This window comes from Calliopsis andreniformis, unplaced genomic scaffold (genome assembly GCF_051401765.1).
Source record: "Calliopsis andreniformis isolate RMS-2024a unplaced genomic scaffold, iyCalAndr_principal scaffold0022, whole genome shotgun sequence".
NCBI classification, from domain to species: domain Eukaryota; kingdom Metazoa; phylum Arthropoda; class Insecta; order Hymenoptera; family Andrenidae; genus Calliopsis; species Calliopsis andreniformis.
In genome coordinates this window covers 3,492,533-3,515,399 of record NW_027480432.1, presented here as the reverse complement: position 1 = coordinate 3,515,399, position 22,867 = coordinate 3,492,533, and the positions used below count along the sequence as shown (strand labels likewise).

Sequence of the window (22,867 nt, the reverse complement as noted above, 5' to 3'; positions counted from 1 at the left end):
AAAAAGAGGAGTCCATGATCGGTCTATCGCGCCGCTGAAAAGCGTCTCCGTCGATCGTCCAAGCATCGCCAGCCCTGTTGTAAACGCGCGCCTCGTCGCGATATATTTACGCGAACGGGGAGACTTCGGTAAAACGGTGGCATCGGTCCAGCAGCCACGTTACGGAAATAGATTTCGGCTGGTGGCGATGCAACAGCTCCGCGTAGAGCGCGGACCAGTCGGAAGCAGCCAGTACCGTGACGACCAGTTCCCGAGGAAAACCGGAGAAATCGCCTCCGCGAGGTCCCACATGAATGTGAGTGGCTGCATCTTCCTTTCACGAGTGCATTATCCCGTGCATCGCTCCGATACATAAAGTGCGTCTTTTGTTCTCCCCGGGCCCTCGATAATCCTCGGGTGCATCGGCCTGGAAGTGCTCTCGACTTTCCTCTTTCTCTGGGACTCTTTCTCCTCTGATATTCCACGTCTGTGGAAAACACGAGGTTGCATAAAACCGGAGGACCTTGGGAATTTTCGCTCCCACTTTTCCTCTCGAGATGTTCAATTAGAGGCGAAGTGTCGATGGGAATGCTCGCTTAACTGTGGCTTCGCTGGCTTTACTTTCGCGAGAGGAGACAAAAGAATCGAGCTGGCGTTATTGTAACCAGGAAACGTGGATCTTCGCGGAGGATCCTCTGGATCTCGGGGGTCTTGGCTCCTCGACCGGAAGTTGAGACCTAGAGATCTGCAGAGCTGTTAGTAGAAGGAAAGGATTGAAGTCTCAGGTTTCTGTGAAGGCTAGTGTGCTTAGGAAGGACTTAAATTTAGATTTGTGACATGTGTCAGTGGATCCAAGATCGAGAACCGCAGCGCGGAATTCAGGCACGAAGTCACTGACCCGAATCCCCAGAGGATGCATACGACAACAGAGTATGAAGATATTATTACGTAGCCGAGAAAAATGTTTTCAGAAGAAACTCTAGGGAACGGGGCTAGGACTTGGAACGCCTCCAACTTCGGCGCAGACTTTTGCAATTTCATCGTAAAATAGTGTCCCGTGAAACGTTTCAGCGGGACCTTTATCGATTCGAATCTCCGCTGGGAATTAACACGGACTTGTGATTGTTAATTAAAACTCTCGAGGAGCCTCTGAGCAGGGTGCATTTTACAGTTTTCATAGATGAGAGAGATTCTTCTCTATAACGATATTGTCGCAATCTAAATTTATAATTCTTGGAAATCAGACGCTTTGTTGCTCGTCTAGTGGACAGAATAGCTGCATAGAACAAAAGAGCCTGAACAGGCGTGGAGAACAGAAGGGGTAAACGTTCTAAAGATACGTATGGCTCTAATTTGAGGATCTAATTCACGCGCGTGGAACTCATGCGGCTCGAGCTGGAGAGGATTATTCTCACGTCTTGAATTGGTCTCTGAGTTAATTAATCCCCTTTGCCACCTATCTAGATGTAGAAACAAGTATCTACTTCGTTTTCTTTCCTTGAACAACCTACGATCTTCTCTACGATCTTCTCTAATCATTTAAATTATTTTCTTAATTCTCTTTTTAATTTTCAACACTGAAAAATAGTCTCATGAAGATTCTATTTCTATATTTTTAATTTTTAGAAAATTGTAGAGGAAATAATAAAGAATTCGAAGCATCGTTTTATGAGAGTAAAATAGAGGATAGAATTCTGTGATTTTTGGATACTACACATTTCTCGAGGAATGTTAACACAGTCTCCAAAACTCTGAATGAACGAAGAAGAATCTGGGGATATTTACGCGTTCCTCGTGTCAACGAGAAATATAGTGTCGCATGCCTTTCAGCTCGACTTTATTTCTAGACACGGAACCGCGATTTTTCCCGCCTCGCAGAAATAGATTCGATTTTTGGCCGCGTGACGTCACGCTTTCTCGAGGGCCCACTCGAAAAATCTCGATTGTGCATCCCCGAAATTACTCGGCCACCTAATCCAAGGTGCGATGACATGAATTCGCGCGCCGCTTGGCAGCCGTACGCCAGTCGGCGATGCTCTGCCAGCTTGTCTCGTCACCCCGATTTGAAATTGCGTGCAAAAATGCGCCAGGCCGATAAACAAAGCGCAGACACGCGGTGTCTGATCTTGCGTCGATGTTCAAACACCTCGAAAGACGTGACGATGGATCTGTGGAGATGTATAGTATTGAGATAGGTTGATGATGGATGCCTGAGTTTGGGTGAGTCAGGTCTTCTCACTGAGAAGAAGTCTATAATGTTCACGCGTTATAAGATTGTTGCAATAGTCGAGAAAGCTTAGAGAAAGAATATTTTGCTTTTACAATGCAATACTCTTCATTAATTAGAGTTTGATGTCTTTTTAATTAGAGGAAGTGTGTAGGATATTGTAGATGCTAGAGATTTGGATACCTTGACTATTCGAAAATAGTCATTAGATATTCTTCAAATGTTGGCTGATGCACTAAAACAGCATAATAAATTTTAATGTGTTCTATTTGAAGGACTGCATCATTTTCTTCTTTATATCTATTCATGAGGGAGCTTTAGAATTGCTCAACTGTGTTCAATTTTAAAGTAATTCTCCATAAGACTGAATGAGGATATTCCAGAATAAATATGCACAATTTTTCATGAGGCACATCAATAATTTATTTAACAAAGAATATTACATTAAAATAGTACAAATACCAAAAAAGTCCAGAAAAAGTAACTTAGAAATGTCTCAAAATTCCAAGCTACAATTTCACCACACAAAAAGAAGCACCCTGTCTCCATCAACCCCAATAAAACATAGTCTCTAACATATAACACCCCAATTAATCTCACAATTCTTCCCCCAGAACCCGGGAGCTGAAAAATGGCGCCCGATGGCCATCTCGAATCCATCGACCCGCTTGCGCATGGCGAGGTCCATGCCCCACTGGGTGCTGGTACGTACCCCTTATTCTCTAATTACCCCAACAGCCCTAACACTCTCCACTGACCCTCGAAAAGGCGCAGCAACAGAAGGATGCGGAACAGCAGCAGCAACGACGACCACCGACCCCACCGAAAGTCCCACCTCCATCGCTCTCGGGGGACTGTGGCGACCCTGACTACGAGATCATCGAATTCCCAGCCCGCCCGCAACCAGCGAAGTCCTCGAGCACGTGCAAATGCGCCCTCTGCGGCACGGACAACGTCTTCGCTCGCTGCGACGCCTGCAACCAGAACTACTGCGAGGCCTGCGACGACATGAACCACAAGCACCCGAAGAGGAAGGGTCACGTGCGTAGGAGGATCCTCACAGATCTAGCGACGAAGACGAGACCCCCCTTGCCACCCAAAGGGGAGAACCTGTCCAGCCCGCCCCCGATACCGCCGCCCAGGCGAAATCGCAAGAACGCTCAGGTAGGATGCATTCTGGCCTGAGGCTTTCATCCCCTTCCGTGAATTTTCTTCCAGGACGACGCGTCGGACTTAGGTACCGTGCGCTTCCTCAAGGCTGCCCACAAACGGATCAAGGGATCGCTGCGGGAGTCGATGGAGATCAGCGGAAACCAGGTTGCGAGGGTCGCCTATCCCATTTTCTGATGCACTTCTCCTTCTCTTTTTTTATTCTCGACTTTCTTCTAAGTCTGCCTCGATGGTCTTCCTGGGACTGAATGGTTCCTCGAGTTGTCAGGCGTGGATTGCAGGGACGCTTGGAGGGCTGTCGCAACTTTGTTTCTGGTGATCGATGTCGATCGTAGTTGTAGTTTGTTTATTGTTAATCGCTATTGGTTGTACACGCAGAGATTGGTCTGTAGAAAACGTCACACCGAGGCAACGAAGATTGTTAAGCTACGGTCGCACGGAGCTTTAGTCGTGTTAAGTTGTTGCACGCTCTGAGAATTTTATTGTACATTGTCGCTGGATATTTTTTAATACACGTTACCGAAAACACTGCTGCCGTATTCACTGAACCCGTCTCACTCTTAGCGAATTTTGGGAACGAAGTAACGGCGGGGAAAGACGAACAGAATATTGATAACTAAAATTCTTTGAAGCTTCTTTGGTGAATATGGCAGAGCACGGTGAACACGGTGATTCGTATTTCCCGTACCGTTACTGGTACTTAATGACCACAGACACTAGATGAATTATTTTCAGCGCTGAAGAGTCGACAGTGTTAATTTTTCTTTCAATTTTCTATTTTCAGTTTTCACCTTATCAGTTATTTCTGTTTTGAGTTGCGCCCACAGGGTTTTTATTTTACCCACTAACGCTTCACGAAGGATTTAGCCTCACCAATTTAGTTTTAGCGCTGCGACAGGGCTCTCCACTCTCATCCCTCCCATTTCAATATCGCCAATCTCGTCCCTCGCCACAATCGCAGTATAGAAAACGAACGACACGGACAGCAACGCAACCAGAGCGCTGTTCGGCTCAGCTCGACTGTGTAATAAAGTTCCGGTTTCCGCGCTTAGGCTAAATCGACGCAAAGCCAGGGACCCACGAATCTCTCCTTGATCGAGAGAGTCGGCAGCTTGAAGCGAACGCTACCGACCACGGGCAGGCCATTGTCAGCGACGTTAGACACGAAAATTGTATCGAAGTCCACGCAATCGGTGAACGCCACTTCCGCTGAGGGAGCTGGGGGATCTGGCACCGATAAAATGTCCACGCTTCAGGTAAAGGAAAGACGTCCTTGGGACACGAGTTCCTCGTAGATAGTTTATAATAGAGAGTCGTGCTGGGAATCTGCAGGAGAGGTACAGGAAGTACCAAGAGGCGATGAGAGCGCAGGATGCGAACAGGAGGAGGCACACTTCCGCTGACATCCCCAGGGAGACGTTGCATAGTAGGCCAGTGAGCCTTGGGAGTCCCAAACCTGGCCCACCTGCGCCGCCCCCGCCACCGCCTAGGTCTATGATTCAGTCTGCTAGTGTTTGCGATTTGTCGTCCCCACATGTGTGGAACCCTGGGATGCATCAGGTAGACATTAACAGTGAAAGTAGATTTTTATTGAGGCGTCAAAATGCTAGGCATAATTCAGAGAAATAAGGTTTCAAAAAAATGAAGAATTCTATCTCCTCTGATAATTCTAGAATTGTATTAGCTCACTAAAATGACTCTGTAGGCCCAGTCCATGGCTCACCTAGGCCCAGGGGGCATGCCCCTGATGTGGTACCCTCCAAATGGCCCATGGGACATGACCATGGGAGGATCCACGATGAGCCTCAACCACCCAGCAATGTGGGGCTACCCTATGGGCTACCCTCCATCGCAAATGCTACCGCCACACTACCCAGGCTCACTGTCAAGGCCTCACAGTCCTGCCAGAAGCTTGAAATCCAGCAGAAGATCGAGAGCAGCTTCCCCATCGCCCAGTATGAAGTCTAGAAAGTCATTGGTCTCCAGGTCTAGATCAAGAAGGTCGCAAGGTTCACCATCTGACGCTAGTTCTGAGGACTCTGAGGAGTCAGACTTCGATGACAGATTGTCTAGGAGTTCTAGAGGAACTAGGAGAGGCAGTATGTCTAGGAGACACAGGAGTTATCACGAGGAAGAGGGGAGCAGGAGTCTCTTAACCAGGAACCGTCGCGAGTAAGCTACTATTTTTAGAAACTGGAGAACAGCCGAGAGTCTTCAGCTAGTCTGATTAAATAAATATATTTCCAGACGACTGATGTCAGAAGAGAGGATGCCAAGCACAGAAGACCAATGGTCAGAGGCTCCCAGTAAACGCTATCCAGCATCTCCCAGGAGTAACGACGATTTCCCGAAGAATACACTGAATCGACGAAGATACGACCAAGACGAGCGCAGGTTCTCCAAACTGGATCCTCGAGATCGAGTTCAGAACGGTGGGTATCGCGACAGAAGGCGTAGCACCGACGACGAGTCATCAGACAGGAGGTCCACAGTGCCAGGTCGGTCCAGGGTGACCAGCTCCTCCGATGACCACTTCGAGAAAGCAGAGATCGCCCCAAGAAGAAGTGACGAAGAGGTTCGACCACGAAGAGCTTCCTCTGTGAGAAGAGACGTAGGCTTAGACGAGTTGGAGAGGTCTCGTCGAGACTCTCGAAGGTCCTCCATCGACAGCGACGCCCAGCTGAGGAGAGCTTCCTCAGCCTCCAGGAAGAACGAAGACCCCCAGAGGTTCGATAATGAAGAAAGAATCAATGACAGAGTGCCACGTTCGAGGAGCCAGAGGAGTCGCAATCCTTCTCGAGAGCGAGAGGTGATGCCCAAGAGAGAGTCCTCACTGAGAAGAGAAGCTTCTTTGGATGAGACAGAGAAGTCCCCTGTCAGGCGAGGTTCCGGCAAGTCGATCGACTCTGACAATCAGGGGCCTAGAAAAACCCCTTCTCGAGAGTCTGTTCCTAGGAGAGTCTCTAGCGAGGATCGGGAGAGGTCACGACCTGCCAGCAGGAACCAGGAAACAGAGGTCAGAGGAGTGAAGAGTTCTGTGGAGAGGGAGAAGCGAGTAGAGGAGAGTCCTCAGAGGAAGCCAGTGGACCTGACAGTCAAGCGTCTCGAGAAGACAGCTTCTTTAGAAAAAGAAGGCAAACCTCCAGCGAAAGACAAGACAGAAGTCTCAGAGGAGGAGACACTGATGGAGATACCGAAGGAAGAATGGGCCTGCGAGCACTGCACTTTTATAAACAATCAGAAGGACCGTGTCTGCGTGGTCTGCTGCAAGACTAGGAGCAGTGCATTGCCGCCCAGTAACGAGGAGAATACAGAAGATCCTCCTAGTCTCGAGGTTCCCAAGAGCGAGAGTGTGACTACTTCCAGCAACGTCAGCAACCCCAGTCCAGATCTAGAGAAGAGAACGAGTTTGTTAAAGATTTCGAACAGCGAAGAAAGCGGGGACAGTGGCTCGGCGAAGAATAAAGGTAGAGCAAGGCGCAAAATCAGCTTTTCGTTTGGTACGAAATCGCATCAGTGACAGAGCGAGTACCTGTTGCCTCTTCTCCGCCTCCACTGTCTGTCCCTGTCCCACACGTTCTCCGTTATCTCTTTTTTTACGAAAGGAATGAACAGATTGTCCCCCTGTCGATGTATACCCTTGGATGAATAATAAAGAGACATGTGAACCGTTTCGTAAGCAGCTCAGTGGAAACCAAATGCATAGTCGTATTTGAAATGAGGCCGCTCTTCCTCGATCATGTCTGTGACGTTTATTATTCATTCAAGAGGAGTGTTTCAAGCACGAGCGTGCATTTGGCTGGTCTTCTTTCAAACATCCACTCCTCAGTCGAATAAAATTGATCCTGTGTCCTCGGGAAATAGAAGTCCTCAGGTAAAGTGTAGTAATCCTTCTTAAGTTCCACGTGCAAGAGATTGTATTTAAGTCAACAAATTAACACAATGTGACGGAGTGACTTGCGTTTGCAGATACTGTGGCGCTGGAGGGTTCTGCGGTCGCTGCGGAGAATTCGCTGCCTGAACCCTCGGCAGTAACGAAAGACGCGTCGTTGACAGCTAACGAGACCACTGACAGCGCGCAGGATGCTTCGACCAGCGTCGTTGCCTCGAAAACTGACGCTGAAGAGCGCCCAGTGTCCCAGAAGCGACCCATGCTGAGGCAGATCCCTAAGAGCCACTCTGTGTCCACTGGGACATCCCCGCCACCTCAGAGCATCTCTACTCAAGTAAAGCAAGACTCTTTCATTAAAAAAAAATTCTAAAAATACTTAAATCAATTTTTTTTTAATTATGATCCTAATTTTCAGACCTATGACTATCTCCCAGCGAGAGGAAGCGCAGGGTTCGGCAGGACACCCTCCGCCTCAAAGGGACTGCTCTACTACGACGACAGCGACGCAGAGGTAAAAGATCAGCGCATAGTGAACCCTGCTTTTAAATATTCCCATCTCGAACTTTCATTTGGGTCACCCTGTTAACAAACTAAGCGACCCTTGAAAACTTCACTTAACTCTCGCGAAGTGTACTTGAATTTTTAACGACGACGTCCCAGAGCACGAGTCCTTGTGAACAGTCTAATGAAAGGAGCGACTGGGAGCGTCTGTTCCAGGAGCAGACCAGGTTCGCGAACAGTCCTGACCCGTATTCCCGCGCCGTCCAAGAGCAGTACCTCCAGCAGCTGATGGGACCCAGTAGGGACCGAACCAGACGGAACTCCATCGACTCTGCCCACCTTTATTACCGTTCCAGGGTAAACTTGCCACCGAGAGTAGTTGGTTTCTAATCCCCATTTCATCCTGAATCTTAACACGATTTTAATCTGGCAGTTCCGTAGCCTCGGTGTGAATGTAGGCAGGATAATTCTCCACCCCCACATGGACAAGTTTGCCTATGCTACCATCTTCTGTGCTTCCGTAGACGATAATAATATCTCCATTAAGCGTGTAACACTTGTTCTAGAGCAATTGGTAACTGTTTACAGAAGGTATCTTAAGACGATCGAATCCTTCTGAAGAGTTAAGCCTGTTTTATTTTATGAAAATATTGTCTTGGAGGTGATCTATTGAAGGTTTGAATTAATGCTTGTTGCAGGAACCAAGCCAGCCGAGGTTCTACGAGTCAGGTCCCAGTTCTCAAGGAGTGTCAACGCTGACAAGACAGGGATTGGAGATCGTGGAGCTTCTCCGTGAAGCTGAGAGGCTTGGTTATTCTACTGACGATGTCCAGGTGGCTTTGGCGCAGGGTTCCAGCAACCCCATTGAATGGCTGAAGACACAGTGGCCACACTTGGTGGAGACTGTGCAAATCCTGGCAACCACTCAGGGAAAAGAGATGAAGGAAAGTGGTATCGGGGTGCTGACCGCCGCTGAAGCGAAAGAGGCCTTGAGAACCGCCAAGGGTGACGTTTGGAGCGCTATTAATGTCGCTATTCAAAGTAGACAGCAGAAGGTGAGGATTTCGAAAGCGTTCTCGTAGTATTATTAGCTTCAGAATCTTAAGTCGAGCTAGATTAACCAAAATTCGATTTTTACAGTGCGAGGAAGTAATGAAGAAAGGCAACTTCGCAATGGCGGAAGTGATGAAGGCTCTCGAGAATAACTCTGGTGCCGAGGACGCGGCTTTATTCGAGCTGCAGAAGAATCAGCTCAAGCCGTTTCTCATGAGGATCTGGGGTCCTCCGGTTGGGGTGGAGAACGATGAGGCTGCACCGCGGGAAGGTCAGGCACTATTTAAAAAATGACTACTCATCTCTTTTTCTAGAATTTGTTTGATCGATTTTTAATTTTTTTTCAATTGAAGAACTTGAAATTGAAATTTAATTTAATTTCCAATTCAATTAAATCCCAACTTGCTCCACAAATCCCATTAGCTTAATCAGATTCCAAACTTCGCCACCATCGATTCTGGTTGTTCTAGAGGCGGCAGGTGCGGTCGGTGGTGAAATGGGTGTTCCCGAACAGGTTCCCAACGTGTCGGACACAGAGGCGCGGAAGCAGGTAATGTCACCAATTGTTGAAAATTTCGTGGCGTTGCAGGCCGACTTTCAAAAGCAACTGGCAGCCCTCAGGCAACTGACCGATAACTGGCAACTCGATAAAGACCCCCTAAGCGCTCCTGGTAATAAGCCTGATAATCTGTATGAAGGTAACGATGATCGAACAGTTCTAATCGATAACACTCTGGTCCCAAGGGCCGCGCAACAGCTCGATGTAGCTGTTGACGTGAAAGCACAGGATACGATCGGCCCCAACGTCGAATCTAAGCAAGCTACCGTAGACACTCAATCGTCGATTAAAGATAATAGCGTAATTGAGAATATTGATGCACCTGTTGTGACTAGAGATCATGTTGAAAATTCCTCGATAGATGTAGTAGAGCAGAAAAAGGAGACGAGTTTACAAGAAAATTTAGCGAAGCAAAGTGTAGATAATGAGAGAGAAGTAGAAGTAGTTTTAGAGTCTAATAAAGTCGTAGACCTTTCCTCAAGTTCTGAGGAGAAAAAGGACGAAAGCAAGGTAGACAGTATTAAACAAGATAAACCTCCAATGGGAGCGGACTCTGAAGCACAGAGTAGCTCAAAAGAAAACGTGGAACAGAGAGGTCTGGCCACAGAAGCTCAGGTAAGAAGTGAAGAGATACTTACTGAAGAAAATCAAGTGTCTTCCCAAAAGCCTGATCTTAACACAAAGATTATTGAAGTAGATAAAGACTGTCCTAGTAAGACCTCTAATTCACCAGAAATCAGTAAACTAGAAGTTCAAGATTCGCCCCAATCTAGTGCCCAAGTATCTGACCTATCAACACCAAGCGAAGACACTCTTCGAAAAACAATAACTACCCCCATATCACCCGAAGAGTCTCCTCAATTACAAGCTACCTCAGAGCAAGTCACTGTAACGACACAGGAAACGCCTTCAATCGAAAGTAAAGAACCGATTTCCCAATCGAATACCTCAGAGGCCACAAAGGCGACCAGGGAAGAGGACTCAGCTACAGAGGATCTCGAAAAACTGCGATCACCGTCGATTACAGATGCTAGATCGGTAGATCAATCTCTCGAAAACGCCGCAGAAAAAGTCCCACAAAAAGGCGACACGCAACTAGCCACTGTAGAGGCGCTGATATCTGCCGTGAAATCGCTGCCTGAGCAATTACTCGGCCCGTTCATGTCTGCCATGCAAATGCTCTCGCCGAAGAAGTCCATCGAGGATAGATCGAAGACAGTCGACTCTGGGACTCTGGAAGAGAAACAGGAAGAAAAGACAGAAGAAAATCACGCTTCCCTTGCAGCAGGAGCTAATATCGAAGATCGCGCGCGACTCCAGCCGGAAGTGGAGGCCTCCAGTGCCAAAGCGGCCGAAGAAACAAAGGAATCCGCGAGTGCAGCGTCCGAAACGACCGCAGCCGATATCAAAAAACTGCAGCAGCTCGAAACGGTACGTACGAGTGGGGAAAACAGTGGCATTTCGCAAACTAACTTGGGAGAAGGGACAATGCAAGCGATGGAAACAAAATCCGATGGTAATGAAGTCGCTGGGATTCTGGGCACAAAAGTAACGCCGATGGAGGATGAAACAAAAGGGACACCTGAAAACGACGAGACTAAAGTAAGTTTGCTGAAGTGCTTAGTGGAAGAAGCTAATGGAGATAAGAGGACTGTGGAGGAGAGTATTCAAGGGAGACTTGATGTTGGACAGACTGCAGGTGAAGCTGATTCATCTCACGCTAATCATCATCCTGAAACGAAACAGGACGATCGAGGGATCCATGACAGATCATCTGCAAAGGAAGCTGACAGCTCTTCCGTGAATCATCGCGAAGAACCTAACAATGCATCGAAAGCATCACTCATGACAGAGAGTCTAACGAGCCACACAGAGATCATTGAGACACTATCATTATCAGACGAGACGCTACCCTCATTCGCGTGTGATGTAGGAGCTTCTGAGTCATCAGAAACGCGTTCAGTCGAGATTGAGAGTGGTTTTGATAATCGTGTGAAATTAATTGACGCTGGTTTAACTGATAACAGGATTGCTCTCGAGCTAAGTGGTAGCGATACAGCTAATTTAACACCATCCTTAAATCCTGCTGAATCCTCGTCTATTCCTAAAGTTCTTAAAATTGAGCCACTGGGAAATGAGAGTTCTAGTGTTCCTGAGGCTTTAGGGGGTACTGAACCTGTTGCTTTGGAGTCTGAAATTATTTCCAAAGCTTTCGAAAATTCTAATTCTGGGGATGCTAAAGGTGACACTGAGAGAACTTCTGTGGAGTCCAAACTTGTTTCTGAAGCTTCTGAGTGTCCCACAATTGTTATAGGTGAAATTAGTAAGGGTTCTGAAAATCAAGAAGTTTCTAGGGATCATAAGAATAACTCCTCTGAAATTCTTGTAGTTTCCAATGTTTCTAAAGAAGTTATTGAAAATTCTGAACCTGTTACCCCAGTTTCTAAAGATTCTGAAGTTAAGGATGAAGTTTCCAAGGATTCTGAAGTAAATGTTAACAAAATTACTATAGGAAGTTCTGAAGATAAGGTTTCCAAGGCCTCTGAAATCCCTAGTCAAAGTCTTTTAAAGGATTTCGAAGGAGGTTCCAACGCTGATCTTCCTGTACCTTTAGAGGCTTCAGAAATCCTTAAGGATTCCAAGGTTTCCGAAGATAGTGAACTGATTGTTAATGAAAGTCCTGTAGACTCTAAAATTATACCTGAAATTTCGAGTCCAAACATTATTCCTCATGAAACTCTCAAGGATTCTCAAATTCTTGAAAACAACTCTAAAATTCCTCAACAAATTCCACAAAATTCAGAAGCTCTTTCTCAAGCTTCAGAAGGTCCAACAGTTATTTCTCAAGAAATCATAAAAGACTCTCAAGTCTTCCAAGAAATCCTCAAGAATTCTGCACCTCTTGCCTCAGAAATTCTCACGGAATCCGAAGCCTCCAAGAATCCTGAAGCCCCTGTTCACCCACCCCCAACTTCCGATCTCATCATCTCAGAAACTTCTAAAAATCCCATCGTTCAGGGAACACTTAAAGGTCCCAAACCCCAGCGCGAAATTTCTAACGAACCTAAAGCAGTTTCCCACGAAGCTATCAAAGCTCCATTGCACGTCTCTGAAAAAGTGGAGCAGCCTATCTCCGTGGCCTGTCACATTCCTCAGGCCAGTGGTAAAATCGATACTCGCCCAATACCTCCTGTAAGTAAATCGCTGGTTCCTGAAGAACATTCTGCCCAAATTAACAGTGAATTGGAAGCAGTCAACGACAAGCCAGCTGTCTCTGATCAAACCAGTAAAGTAATTCAGGACGTCTCTTTGATGGAAGCCAAAAATGGATCATCAGAGTTCGTGAATCAAAATTCAGATGTGACAGAAAAGAGAATCGAGACCAAAAATACCTCGACAATAAAAAATTCTTTATCGACACTAAACAATGAAAAGATTCCTCTGCAGCTTCCCTCGATATCGAACAGCATCGCGAATAAAGCTTCTGAATCGGTCGCGAGCACTGGATCAACGAGTGTAACTATCTCAAGTGACCCTCGTTCTTCAAGCTCGCATACTTTGGACACCGAATCCGCCACTAACAAGCTAAATTCCATTGATACTGATAAAATTCCAGGCAGCATGGTCGATTCTAATAACCTCGTCGATATGTCGCGTAATGGATCCAACTCGAGAACAGAAACTACTGTGCAAGCACCCATCGATACAGCTCTTCAGAGTCTCGTTGAGTCTGTGTCTGAAAGCTTAAAGAAGTCTTCCAGCATGATTTCTGAAGATTTAGAGAGTAGGGCAGCAGACTCGTTGATTTCTAAAGAGGCTGGGGAGAATAAAATAGAGCAGAAAATGGAGTTTAATTTGCCCATAGATGTTAATGGCCTGTCTGTGGTAGTTGATTCGAATAAAAATGTGCTGGGTTTCGATTCGAAAGCTAGTATCAGGGAACTAGAATGTTCTACCATGGCTAGTGTTAATGATATCCAAGCTGGGGTACCTGAAATCATAGAGATTAATATAACAGAGTCAGCTATGGTGGCAGTGAAGGATTGTGCGCCGATGAAGGACTTAGAGGACTTGTCTAAAACTGAGATGAAAGATACCGAAGATATCAAATTAGTCACAGTAGAAGTAGACACTGTAATTGAGAAGAAAAATTTAGTAAAACCTTCCAAAAAGTCAAAGGATCCTAAAATTAATTTAGCAGACACAAATGGAGTCCACAAGAACATTAATTTAAAAGTAGTGAAAAGGGAGATCAAAGAAAGATCCAAGTCTCCTGGGAAGAAAGTCAGCAGAAGAAGGTCACCAGTAAAGATAGTCAAAAAGCCAACAGGTATACCTAGGAGGAACTTCAGGAAAACGAGTCCAAAAGCCAGTGTCTCTAAAACAAAAGAAGTAGCCATAGAAGCAACTCGCAAGGCAGTTTTCTCAACTCCCACAGTAATTAAAAAAGAGGCTGCAGTGAAGACTGCTTCAAAGATCACAAGAACTTCTTGCGCCAATACTTCCACCAATGGTATCCTAGTGAACAAATCGAAACCTTGTACCATCACGGTCCAAAAACAGAACTCCAAAGCCTCGAAAGTAAGTACCTTAAAGGCGACCTCAGAAAAAGGATCGATCTTGAAGACTCTGTCAAAGGGTTGCGAGCAAATTAGGAAGTCCATCATCCAAACACAGTCGAAGAAGATCGCAGAAGTGGGTAACGAGGGAGGTCGAAAGGGGGAGACCTCTGTGTCAAGAACGAGGTCTTTCCTTTCAAGGATCCCTGTCTTCACAGCGAGACACCGTTCTCAGCAACAATCTTCTAAAAGTTCGCGATCCCCTCAGAGACCATCAGCCAGCAGTTTAAATAACGCCAGGAAACCGCCAACGAGGCAGCAAGTGGCTGGGAAAACTGGTTCATCGGAAAACGCTTCAAAGACCGAAGCATCGCGAAAAATTGACCCCGACAGGATCAATAGGGATTTAACTGGCGAAAAAGCGAACGCACAGAGAGCTACGACCTTCGGGAGAAATGGGGTAAAAACAGATAAAGCTACAGTGGCCAAAATGGCAGAAGTTGGTGAATCAGAGACAGACTCCAGCGAGGAGTTCTCAGAAGAGGAGTTAGAGAACTCTGATATCGACTCCAGCTCTGACTTCGAGAGTGCAGCGGAGTCAGATGTATCTAGCACGGATAAACAGCTTTCAGATCACACTTTGGACAGTATGGAAGAGCTAACTGACGCTGAGATCATGTTACAAGAGACCATCAACGCCATAAAGGCTAAAATATCTGATTCTGAGTTTGAAGACAGTGAACATGAGTACAGTAACGTTGAGAGTGAGGGGGAGACTGATTCTGAAACTCGTGCAGAGATGAAGGACTCTAGTAGCATCGAGGAAGTCTCCTCTTTCGAGGAGGAAGACCAATTGGAGGAAGCAGAAATCGATGGCACGTCTGAGGAGGATGAAACCTTGAGAGCCGATGATATCGATAAAGTCTCGAAGACAGTGGTTCTTCAGCAACCACAGGTGCAAAAGAAAAACGAGAAACAGGTGACCAAAGTAGAGAATAATATCAGTAAATCACCTAAAGATATTCAGATTCCTAAAAATCATACACCCGCGAAGACTGAGGCACTCAAAATGTCAGAGACGTGGACAGATGCATCGAAATCAGAAAAGATATTAGAAAAATCACAAAAATCGAAGAAGTCTGAAGGCAATGAGTCTTCCATTAAGCAGGAGCAAAATAAGGTAGACGCAAAGCCTGGGGCCACGAAGGTGAAACGCGCGAGCGATAAGCGAATAAAAGTGACTCGCAGAGCGAGTGATAGGGGGTTGGATCAAGGGGGGAAGAAACGATTCTCCTTAGTAGCCAGTTGTATCCGTCGGTTCGAGGGCGAAGAAAAGACGGAAAGGGAGTACATCGAAAGTAGAAGCAGCCACGTGAAGTCAGGGTCTCCCAAAACGGAGAGGGAGGTCAGTAAAGTCAGTCGTCAGAATCACGCTGCTGACAGGCCAATGTCTACAAACAGCTCGAAATGTCGAGTGAAAGAGACAGAGAAAGCGACAGGACATCCTACAGTTTTTTAACCATCCTTTGATTGTGACTTTTAAGCCCTTTTTTAGTACAACATTCGCTGAGCTTCTTCAAGGTAAGTACCGCTTTTTCTTCGTGGAGCATTTCAATGTTCTGCTTATTGAAAGGAAATGTTTGGCGATTCTTGGGACGGTCGAGGGACTGGCGAGGTAAGGAGTCTGGCGGAGGCTTGTGTGTGCTTGAATATTCACGAAGAAACCGAGAGCTTAATTCGATGCCGCGGTACACAACTTTCCCATCTTGCGATTGCTTTCTCGCGGGAAACAAAGAACGCCTCTTAGAATATTTCAGTCGCGAACATCAAACGACTTCGAGAATTCACTTTGCATACTTCGCGGATGCAACAGACACGCCATTAACTTATTAACGTTTCTTAATACGTTGGTATTTGGTAATGTAGTTCTGCGTCAGTTTAAGTCTCATACTTGGACCCCCAGAAATGTAGTTCGACGTCATTTCGAAGCTCGCTGCCAATGTGTTAACACTCAGGCTCGACTGCTTTCAGCTCATGTTTAACATTTCTATGTCGCGAATTGAATATTGGTCCGTCGAGATTTCGAGAGCTCGTTTCTAGACGTTGGTGTCATCTCTGTCGCTCTATTGCATGCCACTGTTCTCATCAGAGATTCATTTTCCATTCTGCTTCTTTACTCAGAGCACCTTGACAAAATGTACAATTTGTTACTGAGTCCTTGTGTATGTGTTAGTAACGTACAGGTTGATGATTATAAAATATAAATGAGACGGTTGACAAGTTCTATCTTGCGTGTGCAGAGAATAGCTCGCCGTCTTTTGGCAGAAGGCAAGGCGTCGAACTATGACCAAGCAGAAGTTGCTGCCAGTTTGCTGGCCCTGAAATTCGGGGATGTCGAGGCCCTCCAGGCAGCTAAAGAATGTTCTAGCGTGGAATCAGCTCTGGCTTTCTTGCAGCAGGAGTGTGAGCTCTGCACAGGTCGTTTCGCCATGAGCCAGGTGAAGAATCGAACTAGTTTCTGCACTCAGATTCTCTATAAAAACATTACAGACCAAATATAAATTGCATCACCATCACGCATCTCAGTTTCTTCCTCTTCTGACCTCATTTTCTTTTCCAGATGGTGTCCATGTTAAAATGCGTGCATCGTTGCTGCAACGAGTGCGCCAAGAATTACTTCACGATCCAAATCAGCGACAGAAACATCACCGACGCAGTCTGTCCCTTCTGCAAGGAGCCAAACCTGAGAGACGCCAACGAGGACGAGGTCCTAGAATACTTCAGCAACTTGGACATACAGTTAAAGACACTCCTGGACCCTCCCATCCACGAGCTCTTCCAAAGGAAGCTGAGGGACAGAACGCTGATGCAGGATCCCAACTTCAAGTGGTGCATTCAGGTGTTCCTTCTGTACCAGAGCATGTCTGATCCTCGTACAGAATTATTCTCTAACATTAATTGGTTTTTAGTGCTCCAGTGGATTCTACGCCGACCCACATCACAAGCGACTGATCTGCCCCGACTGTCGCTCGGTCACGTGCGCCTTCTGTCGAAGACCGGTACGTTTACCTGTTCGAAAATCGGCTGAAAATCGCGCGGCAGCACGAAGCGTCCTCACGATTCGGGTTTCACTTTCAGTGGGAGAAACAGCACGAGGGGATTACGTGCGAGCAGTTCGCCGCGTGGAAAGACGAGAACGATCCAGACAATCAAGCCGCGGGCTTAGCCAAGCACTTGGCGGATAATGGCATAGACTGCCCTAAATGCAAATTCCGATACTCCTTGTCCAGAGGAGGTGAGATACTTTATTCAAGAATGCTCCTCGATTCGAATCAAAGAGGTACAGATTGTATCGTTCGTATTTCAGGTTGTATGCATTTCACATGCAGCCAGTGCAAGTACGAGTTCTGCTGCGGCTGCGGCAAGGCGTTCGTGATGGGAGCGAAATGCTCGGTCAGCCCATACTGCGCGAAACTAGGCCTCCACGCTCATCACCCAAGGAACTGTCTGTTCTATCTGCGCGATAAAGAGCCAGCGCAGTTGCAGCAGTTGCTCAGAGATAATGGGATCGAGTACGACACCCAGGGCCCAGCTGGGGAGCGCAAGTGCAGAGTGCAGTTGCAGAAGGAGACCCCCACAGGCGTCGTGGACGCAGTCTGCAATTCAGACGTCGTCGAGGGACACGCTGGATTGTGCAGGTAATGAAACCTTGCATGCGCTACCGAGACCACTGTTTTTTAGAATACCACCTGTAGAATCGTAGAAGTAGAATTCTAGTTTACCTCGAAGCAGCAGACTTAGAGATGAGTTTAGTAGAACTATGAAAAACTGGAAAAAAGATAACTCCAGTTTTCTGTATCAGGGTACCACAAAATTAGATTTAAGAATTCCCTCTGGACCGATGCCTTCCCAAATCCCCTTTTCAATGACACGAAACGCGCTCAGGGTGCACCTCCAAGCGCCCACAGCCTCCCAATGCTTCGACGAATTATCGTCTCTTTAACGAGAGCTAATTTACTTCTCAACGAATCCTCCCGCCGTTCAGGATCCATTACATCGAGTACCTAGTCCGAAAGATTCGAACGACCCAGCTGGAGCCGCTCCCATTGCTAAACGTGGACGATCTCGAAACGTGCGTGAGACGCGCTGGCTCTAAGTTGCCCCCGAATTGGTACGGTCGTGACCCAGAGCATTACAGGAAGGACTTGGTCGAGGTAAAGGAAGAGTTGATAGTGCATGGCCCGACTAAATTCTGGGTACTTTTCCCCGCAGGCAGCACTACATTGAGTACTTGGCGGGCCTGGTACTGAAGGGCAAGCTGGATCCCGTGGCGATCTTTGACTTGAACGACGCCAAGCAAGAGCTGCGCCGCCGGGGAAAAGTTCCCCCTGCGAAGGACCAGGAAATGTCCGAGCGGGATTATCTCGAGGCGTGCATTCAGGTGACTAACAAACTCCTTCTGGCCCCGACACACTGACCGAATTAACGCACGAAATGCATGGAAAGTAGACCCTCCCCCCTCACGCATGCGACTTTCGAAGCCGAAACGGCGTGCAGGCTCGCGCCTGGGGAAAAAAAGAGGTCGGGAAGTTAGACTTTGGTTTGAAGTGAATTCTTATTTTGACCCCTTGAGCTGGAATACAGCGAATACTTGATCTTGTGTAATAATCGTTTGCCTTTTGCAGGTTGTGCGGAAGGAGATTCCACTGGAATGATAGATAGGATTGATGAGCGACTTTATAGTTGAGGGTCACGACTTTGATGCATGCGTTGTATAGTATATTTATTTTACTATGTGGACAGCGATGTAGAGATTCACGATTAAAGTACACGAAGAGAAAACGTTGTGTAATATTTAATGTAAGAGGAGATGCGTCTCTGAGGTAGGAATTAGGGACTGTAGTGAGAGAGTATTGATCTTTTTATAAGGCGTACAAAATGTTTTTGTAAAACTACTTTAATAAATTCCTTTTCAGCAAAGCTCTGTTAAGAAATTATGTAGACTCTTCCTTTTTTGAGGTGTCGAGCCTCGGTTCACGACGTCTTTTAGTCGATTTATGTTTAATTTTTTTAATTTCTGAGTTGGTGTAATAAAGCTTGAGGTGTTCCCAACTTTCTTCGTACTTATTTCTTTCAGTTTTCCTGTGGTCTCCTCTCTACTTGAATTTGTTGTTCCAGGCATAGTCAGACCTGCAGTTTTGTCTTTGGTTCTCTTTTTCCTGCGCTTCTGTGAGCTTTGAATGCTTCCTAGGTCAACCTTTGGCAGTTTCTCTCTTGGTGGCTTATTGAAAGGTATCTTTGTACTCTTAAAACATACCAAACATTTCAATACTAATTTGTTCCCTTTGTTTTTTAAGCACTTTTGAGCTAAACTTCTGCGAACTTTGGGTATACTTCTCTCAGTGTTCATAGAGTGTATGATTGTTTTAATAGATTTAGACAATGGTTTGCCAGGTGATATTCTAATGCTATGGTCCACTGCATTCCAAAGTGATCCACAATATGGGCACATTACAGAGGGACCAAAATTTCTAGCTGGCAGCTGTACTTCTTTACCTAGTTTCCTACATTTTTCTCTGAGATACAAGAAGGTAGGTTCAGGTCCTGTTTTCCAAAATTGAATAAATAAAGCCTTTTGGACTTCCAGTTCTCTGCATAGCAACCTACTCACTTCAATTTTACATTGTGTACATTCAATAAGATTCCAAAATGCATTTATAAGAAAATTCAGAGTACTCAAAGCCCAAAAGACTAAATAAAAAACTGTGCAAGGCTTACATATAAAACGTTTGTAAGTTTCTACTTTGTGAACAATTCAATTTCGTGACAAGTTGATTCACTTTCCATAAATGAGTGATTTTCTCCATCTCACAGGCTCAGAAAAACACAGTAGAATAAATTTCTGTTGCTCCTACTAAAGCAGAAGGAACATAAGCATCTCTCAGTTATCACGTAATCGTACGATCGACGAATACAAACAAATTTATGAATCACTCTGTATTACTAATATTGTGAGAAGATATGGAAGTTCGTAGCAATGTACTGTCCAGCAAGAGCAATATAATATTCGTGAAAGTGTGTCAATACGAGCGATAACAGGGTACTATGTCTGGTAAACAGATTACACTAGCTTCCGCAAAAAAATCCGATTTTTATCGTATCGTTACTAATTAGGTATGATCCAGTACGATCTTTGTTTCCATTCTGACGAGGAAGAAGGAAAAAAGGTAAAGAATATAACCTCAAAACGCGATCTCGTTGCAAACATCAGTGCCTTATCGAGTAACAGTGCAGCCAACTTATAAAAATATTCTAGCACTCTTGGAGTTCCTAAACCAATCCATTTCACGTTCAGTATGCGCTGGTGTGCGCTCACAGACTCTGTGCAAATCATAGATGATAGTTTCCTCTCTATAAACGAGTAGAATATTGGAGGGTGTCAGAAAAATTTGTATTTTGTCATCCTTGTCATCGGATCACCGGGACTACTGTCAAACAATACTTTAAATAAATTGTTGTCGTTGAGGGGCATTTAACGGCTCGACATGGGGGACGGAAAGGAGGGCGAGCGACAGCCGTTGTTAAAATACGAGAACTTCAACGAAAATATACACGGTAGCGAAGTATCAGGTAAATAACGTTCGATTTCTTTCGTAACGGAGTGAGTTTGTTTTAATCCCCATGTCAGACCTTGTTTCAGAAGAAACGCAATCGACCTTCAGCCATACAGTGTCTACAATAGGTCCCGATGAATTACCACCGTCGTATCATTCGCTGCACCCAAATGGTAGTATGCCTGTGGTCACTTGTAGAGTTTGTCAGGCTATGATAGATATAGCTGGGAAAAGAGATCAACATGTTGTCAAGTGTTGTCAGTGCAAAGAGGCTACAGTGAGTTGATGGTACACATAGTAGGACTGCTAATTAAGAGTTTGAGTGTCAATTATTTTTCTAGCCCATAAGGAATGCACCGCCAGGAAAGAAGTATGTTCGCTGCCCCTGTAATTGTTTATTAATATGTAAAAGCTCGTCACAACGGATTGCTTGTCCAAGGCCAAATTGTAAACGCATTATTAATCTGGCACCGAGCCCAATTACACCACCTGTACTCTCTATGCCTGGAATGTGTAGGGTATGCTGCGCCCACTGTCATGATACATTCTTGGTAAGAGATTGAGTGTGATGTATGAGTCTTGTGGTTTGTTATAGTATGTGGTAATTGATGGTTCTTCTGCAGTTTAATACACTGAATAATGCTTTGGCTCGATGTCCACATTGCCGAAAGATATCTTCTGTTGGACCAGACTTCACCAGAGGAAGGGGAATCGCTTTCATTATTGTTGGGATAATAGTCTTAGTGATTGCAATAGCTGTTACTGTGAGTATTCTTCATAAATACTTTTAGTAAGTATTCTGTACAATTCCAGGCGTGCGTATCAGTTCGCGGTTTGTGACTATGTCATTGAAATCCTACAAAATTTCCTTGTTTTAGTTTCTTTATTTTATACATTTATTTTATATACATTATTCCAAAGGCACACCCCGCTAAACCCCTTCTCAACATCGGTAAGAATAGATGGAAGTCGATTGAATTCCGGACAGATACGCCGGCACCTCTATATTTTGGAGTAAATTTATATTCTTTTTGTTGTGCTTGCAGGTTGGAACATACACATATGTGAAAAGCAACGGTGGAATATATGTTCTTTACGTTGGTAGGTAGCGTAAAATGTAGAGAATCGTATAATTTGGAAATAATTCTGAACGCTTGTATTTATTTCAGGTGCATTTTTAGCGGCCTTACTGTGCCTAGGACGCAGCATTTATTATTGCACGATGAAGATTAGTTTAATAGAAGGTCCCATGTAGTCCCCCAAAACGACAATCAACAGCTAATATTTTGAAACCAATTCCTCTAACATCTATGTCGCATAATAATGTATTTAGATCAAATGTTTATAGCAATATTATGACAAACAGGTCCTGGTAGGACATAACTGGTAGATGTATGCATTCTTACACATGCATATGCGAGTCGTGTTTACAACGACAGTCATGTAGAAACGTTCTCGCGTATGCATATGTAAATACGTACGTGCTATGGACAAAGAGAACGTGTATCTGATATATGATACTTTCTCATATAAGGTAATCTGTATAGAATAATTAGAAGCTGATGGGGGTGTCCATTTTAAACACAAAGGGATTGTTCCTCTGCACTTTTATATATAAAAGCACAGGACCAATACAAGAACCCCATTAATATTGTTTTCATATTTGAACTAAGGTATACTATACAATGCTTTCTATATCACAATAAACATATAAAATACACATAGATATAAACGTCAATAAAAATATTCTCGCATGAATACTATTCCATTTATAAATACAGCTACGTAAATTGTGTTTTCAATTCAGTACTTGCATCGTCTTTAAAATATATTTATGAATCAGTATCATACAAAAGACATTAATAAATTTATGTATTATTTGACATGCAAGTAAAATTATATAAAATATATATAGAACGTTATTATTTGTTTCATTACCTCACACCATTCCTCATCCTCAGTTCCATCGAGCGCTGGCTTTCATAATCATTTCGGAGTTCAACTTAAATGACTCCGTATGATAATATAATGTCAGTGCCATCCAGCGGTGGCACACAGAAACTAAACATCGACCTAGATTTTTAGTTTCTATATTCCACCGCTGGATGAAGCAACATATTACTTCCCACTTGCACAAATTCTTAGACTTTAACATTTCCAAAAACTGGAATAAAAATGTGGCGCCATCTAGCGCGAACAAGTCTGAACTCAAAGAAGAAATAACATTTTTAGTTCCAAGTTACTCCGCTAGATGGCGCCACTTGTCAATTCCGAAAATTCTACTCACAAAAATGGGAATTGACAGGAGGCGCC

At 45.0% G+C, this 22,867-nt stretch overlaps 3 protein-coding genes across 7 annotated transcripts; 2 read left to right on the top strand and 1 right to left on the bottom strand.

Annotated features, from left to right (window-relative positions):
* Positions 1 to 220: 220 nt before the first annotated feature.
* On the top strand, positions 221 to 18,922 carry Lubel (Linear Ubiquitin E3 ligase). The gene is made up of 21 exons (XM_076390363.1): positions 221 to 295; positions 2,821 to 2,910; positions 2,975 to 3,370; positions 4,429 to 4,632; positions 4,709 to 4,936; positions 5,082 to 5,548; positions 5,624 to 6,843; positions 7,346 to 7,602; positions 7,684 to 7,779; positions 7,986 to 8,126; positions 8,468 to 8,824; positions 8,910 to 9,093; positions 9,293 to 15,345; positions 16,241 to 16,438; positions 16,561 to 16,839; positions 16,910 to 16,999; positions 17,079 to 17,235; positions 17,308 to 17,638; positions 17,986 to 18,111; positions 18,213 to 18,381; positions 18,626 to 18,922. The coding sequence occupies exons 1-21, from the start codon at positions 290 to 292 to the stop codon at positions 18,653 to 18,655; spliced, it is 11,079 nt and encodes a 3,692-aa protein (XP_076246478.1). The 5' UTR covers positions 221 to 289; the 3' UTR covers positions 18,656 to 18,922.
* Positions 18,913 to 20,199, bottom strand: LOC143187284 (uncharacterized). 3 transcript variants are annotated; one of them, XM_076391384.1, is made up of 3 exons: positions 20,182 to 20,199; positions 19,719 to 19,854; positions 18,913 to 19,516 (listed from the first exon to the last, which is right to left on the bottom strand). In XM_076391384.1, exons 2-3 carry the CDS (start codon positions 19,805 to 19,807, stop codon positions 18,913 to 18,915), a joined length of 693 nt encoding a protein of 230 aa, XP_076247499.1. In that variant the 5' UTR covers positions 19,808 to 19,854; positions 20,182 to 20,199. The 3 variants fall into 3 exon arrangements, with proteins under 3 accessions (XP_076247499.1, XP_076247498.1, XP_076247500.1); XM_076391383.1 differs by lacking the exon at positions 20,182 to 20,199 and adding an exon at positions 19,945 to 20,042; XM_076391385.1 differs by lacking the exon at positions 20,182 to 20,199 and having other exon boundaries at positions 18,913 to 19,245; positions 19,324 to 19,516; positions 19,719 to 19,872.
* LOC143187283 (type 1 phosphatidylinositol 4,5-bisphosphate 4-phosphatase) lies at positions 20,028 to 22,312 on the top strand. Of its 3 annotated transcripts, none has more exons than XM_076391382.1 (7): positions 20,028 to 20,167; positions 20,257 to 20,570; positions 20,644 to 20,831; positions 20,896 to 21,105; positions 21,178 to 21,318; positions 21,601 to 21,655; positions 21,724 to 22,312. In XM_076391382.1, the coding sequence occupies exons 2-7, from the start codon at positions 20,486 to 20,488 to the stop codon at positions 21,807 to 21,809; spliced, it is 765 nt and encodes a 254-aa protein (XP_076247497.1). In that variant the 5' UTR covers positions 20,028 to 20,167; positions 20,257 to 20,485; the 3' UTR covers positions 21,810 to 22,312. The 3 variants fall into 3 exon arrangements, with proteins under 3 accessions (XP_076247497.1, XP_076247496.1, XP_076247495.1); XM_076391381.1 differs by having other exon boundaries at positions 20,641 to 20,831; XM_076391380.1 differs by having other exon boundaries at positions 20,629 to 20,831.
* Positions 22,313 to 22,867: the final 555 nt, after the last annotated feature.

What these genes read in the sequence shown, in the direction of transcription:
- Lubel (XM_076390363.1), top strand. An exon ending in ACTTCAAGTGGTGCATTCAG is followed by an intron (nt 16,840 to 16,909) that starts GTGTTCCTTCTG and finishes ATTGGTTTTTAG; the next exon opens with TGCTCCAGTGGATTCTACGC. An exon ending in GGACACGCTGGATTGTGCAG is followed by an intron (nt 17,639 to 17,985) that starts GTAATGAAACCT and finishes CCCGCCGTTCAG; the next exon opens with GATCCATTACATCGAGTACC.
- LOC143187284 (XM_076391384.1), bottom strand. Translation starts at nt 19,807, where the DNA reads ATGGAGAAAATCACTCATTTATGGAAAGTGAATCAACTTGTCACGAAA. An exon ending in AACTTACAAACGTTTTATAT is followed by an intron (nt 19,517 to 19,718) that starts GTAAGCCTTGCA and finishes CTTGTATCTCAG; the next exon opens with AGAAAAATGTAGGAAACTAG.
- LOC143187283 (XM_076391380.1), top strand. Translation starts at nt 20,486, where the DNA reads ATGGGGGACGGAAAGGAGGGCGAGCGACAGCCGTTGTTAAAATACGAG. An exon ending in ACTGTCATGATACATTCTTG is followed by an intron (nt 21,106 to 21,177) that starts GTAAGAGATTGA and finishes GTTCTTCTGCAG; the next exon opens with TTTAATACACTGAATAATGC. An exon ending in TGATTGCAATAGCTGTTACT is followed by an intron (nt 21,319 to 21,600) that starts GTGAGTATTCTT and finishes TTGTGCTTGCAG; the next exon opens with GTTGGAACATACACATATGT.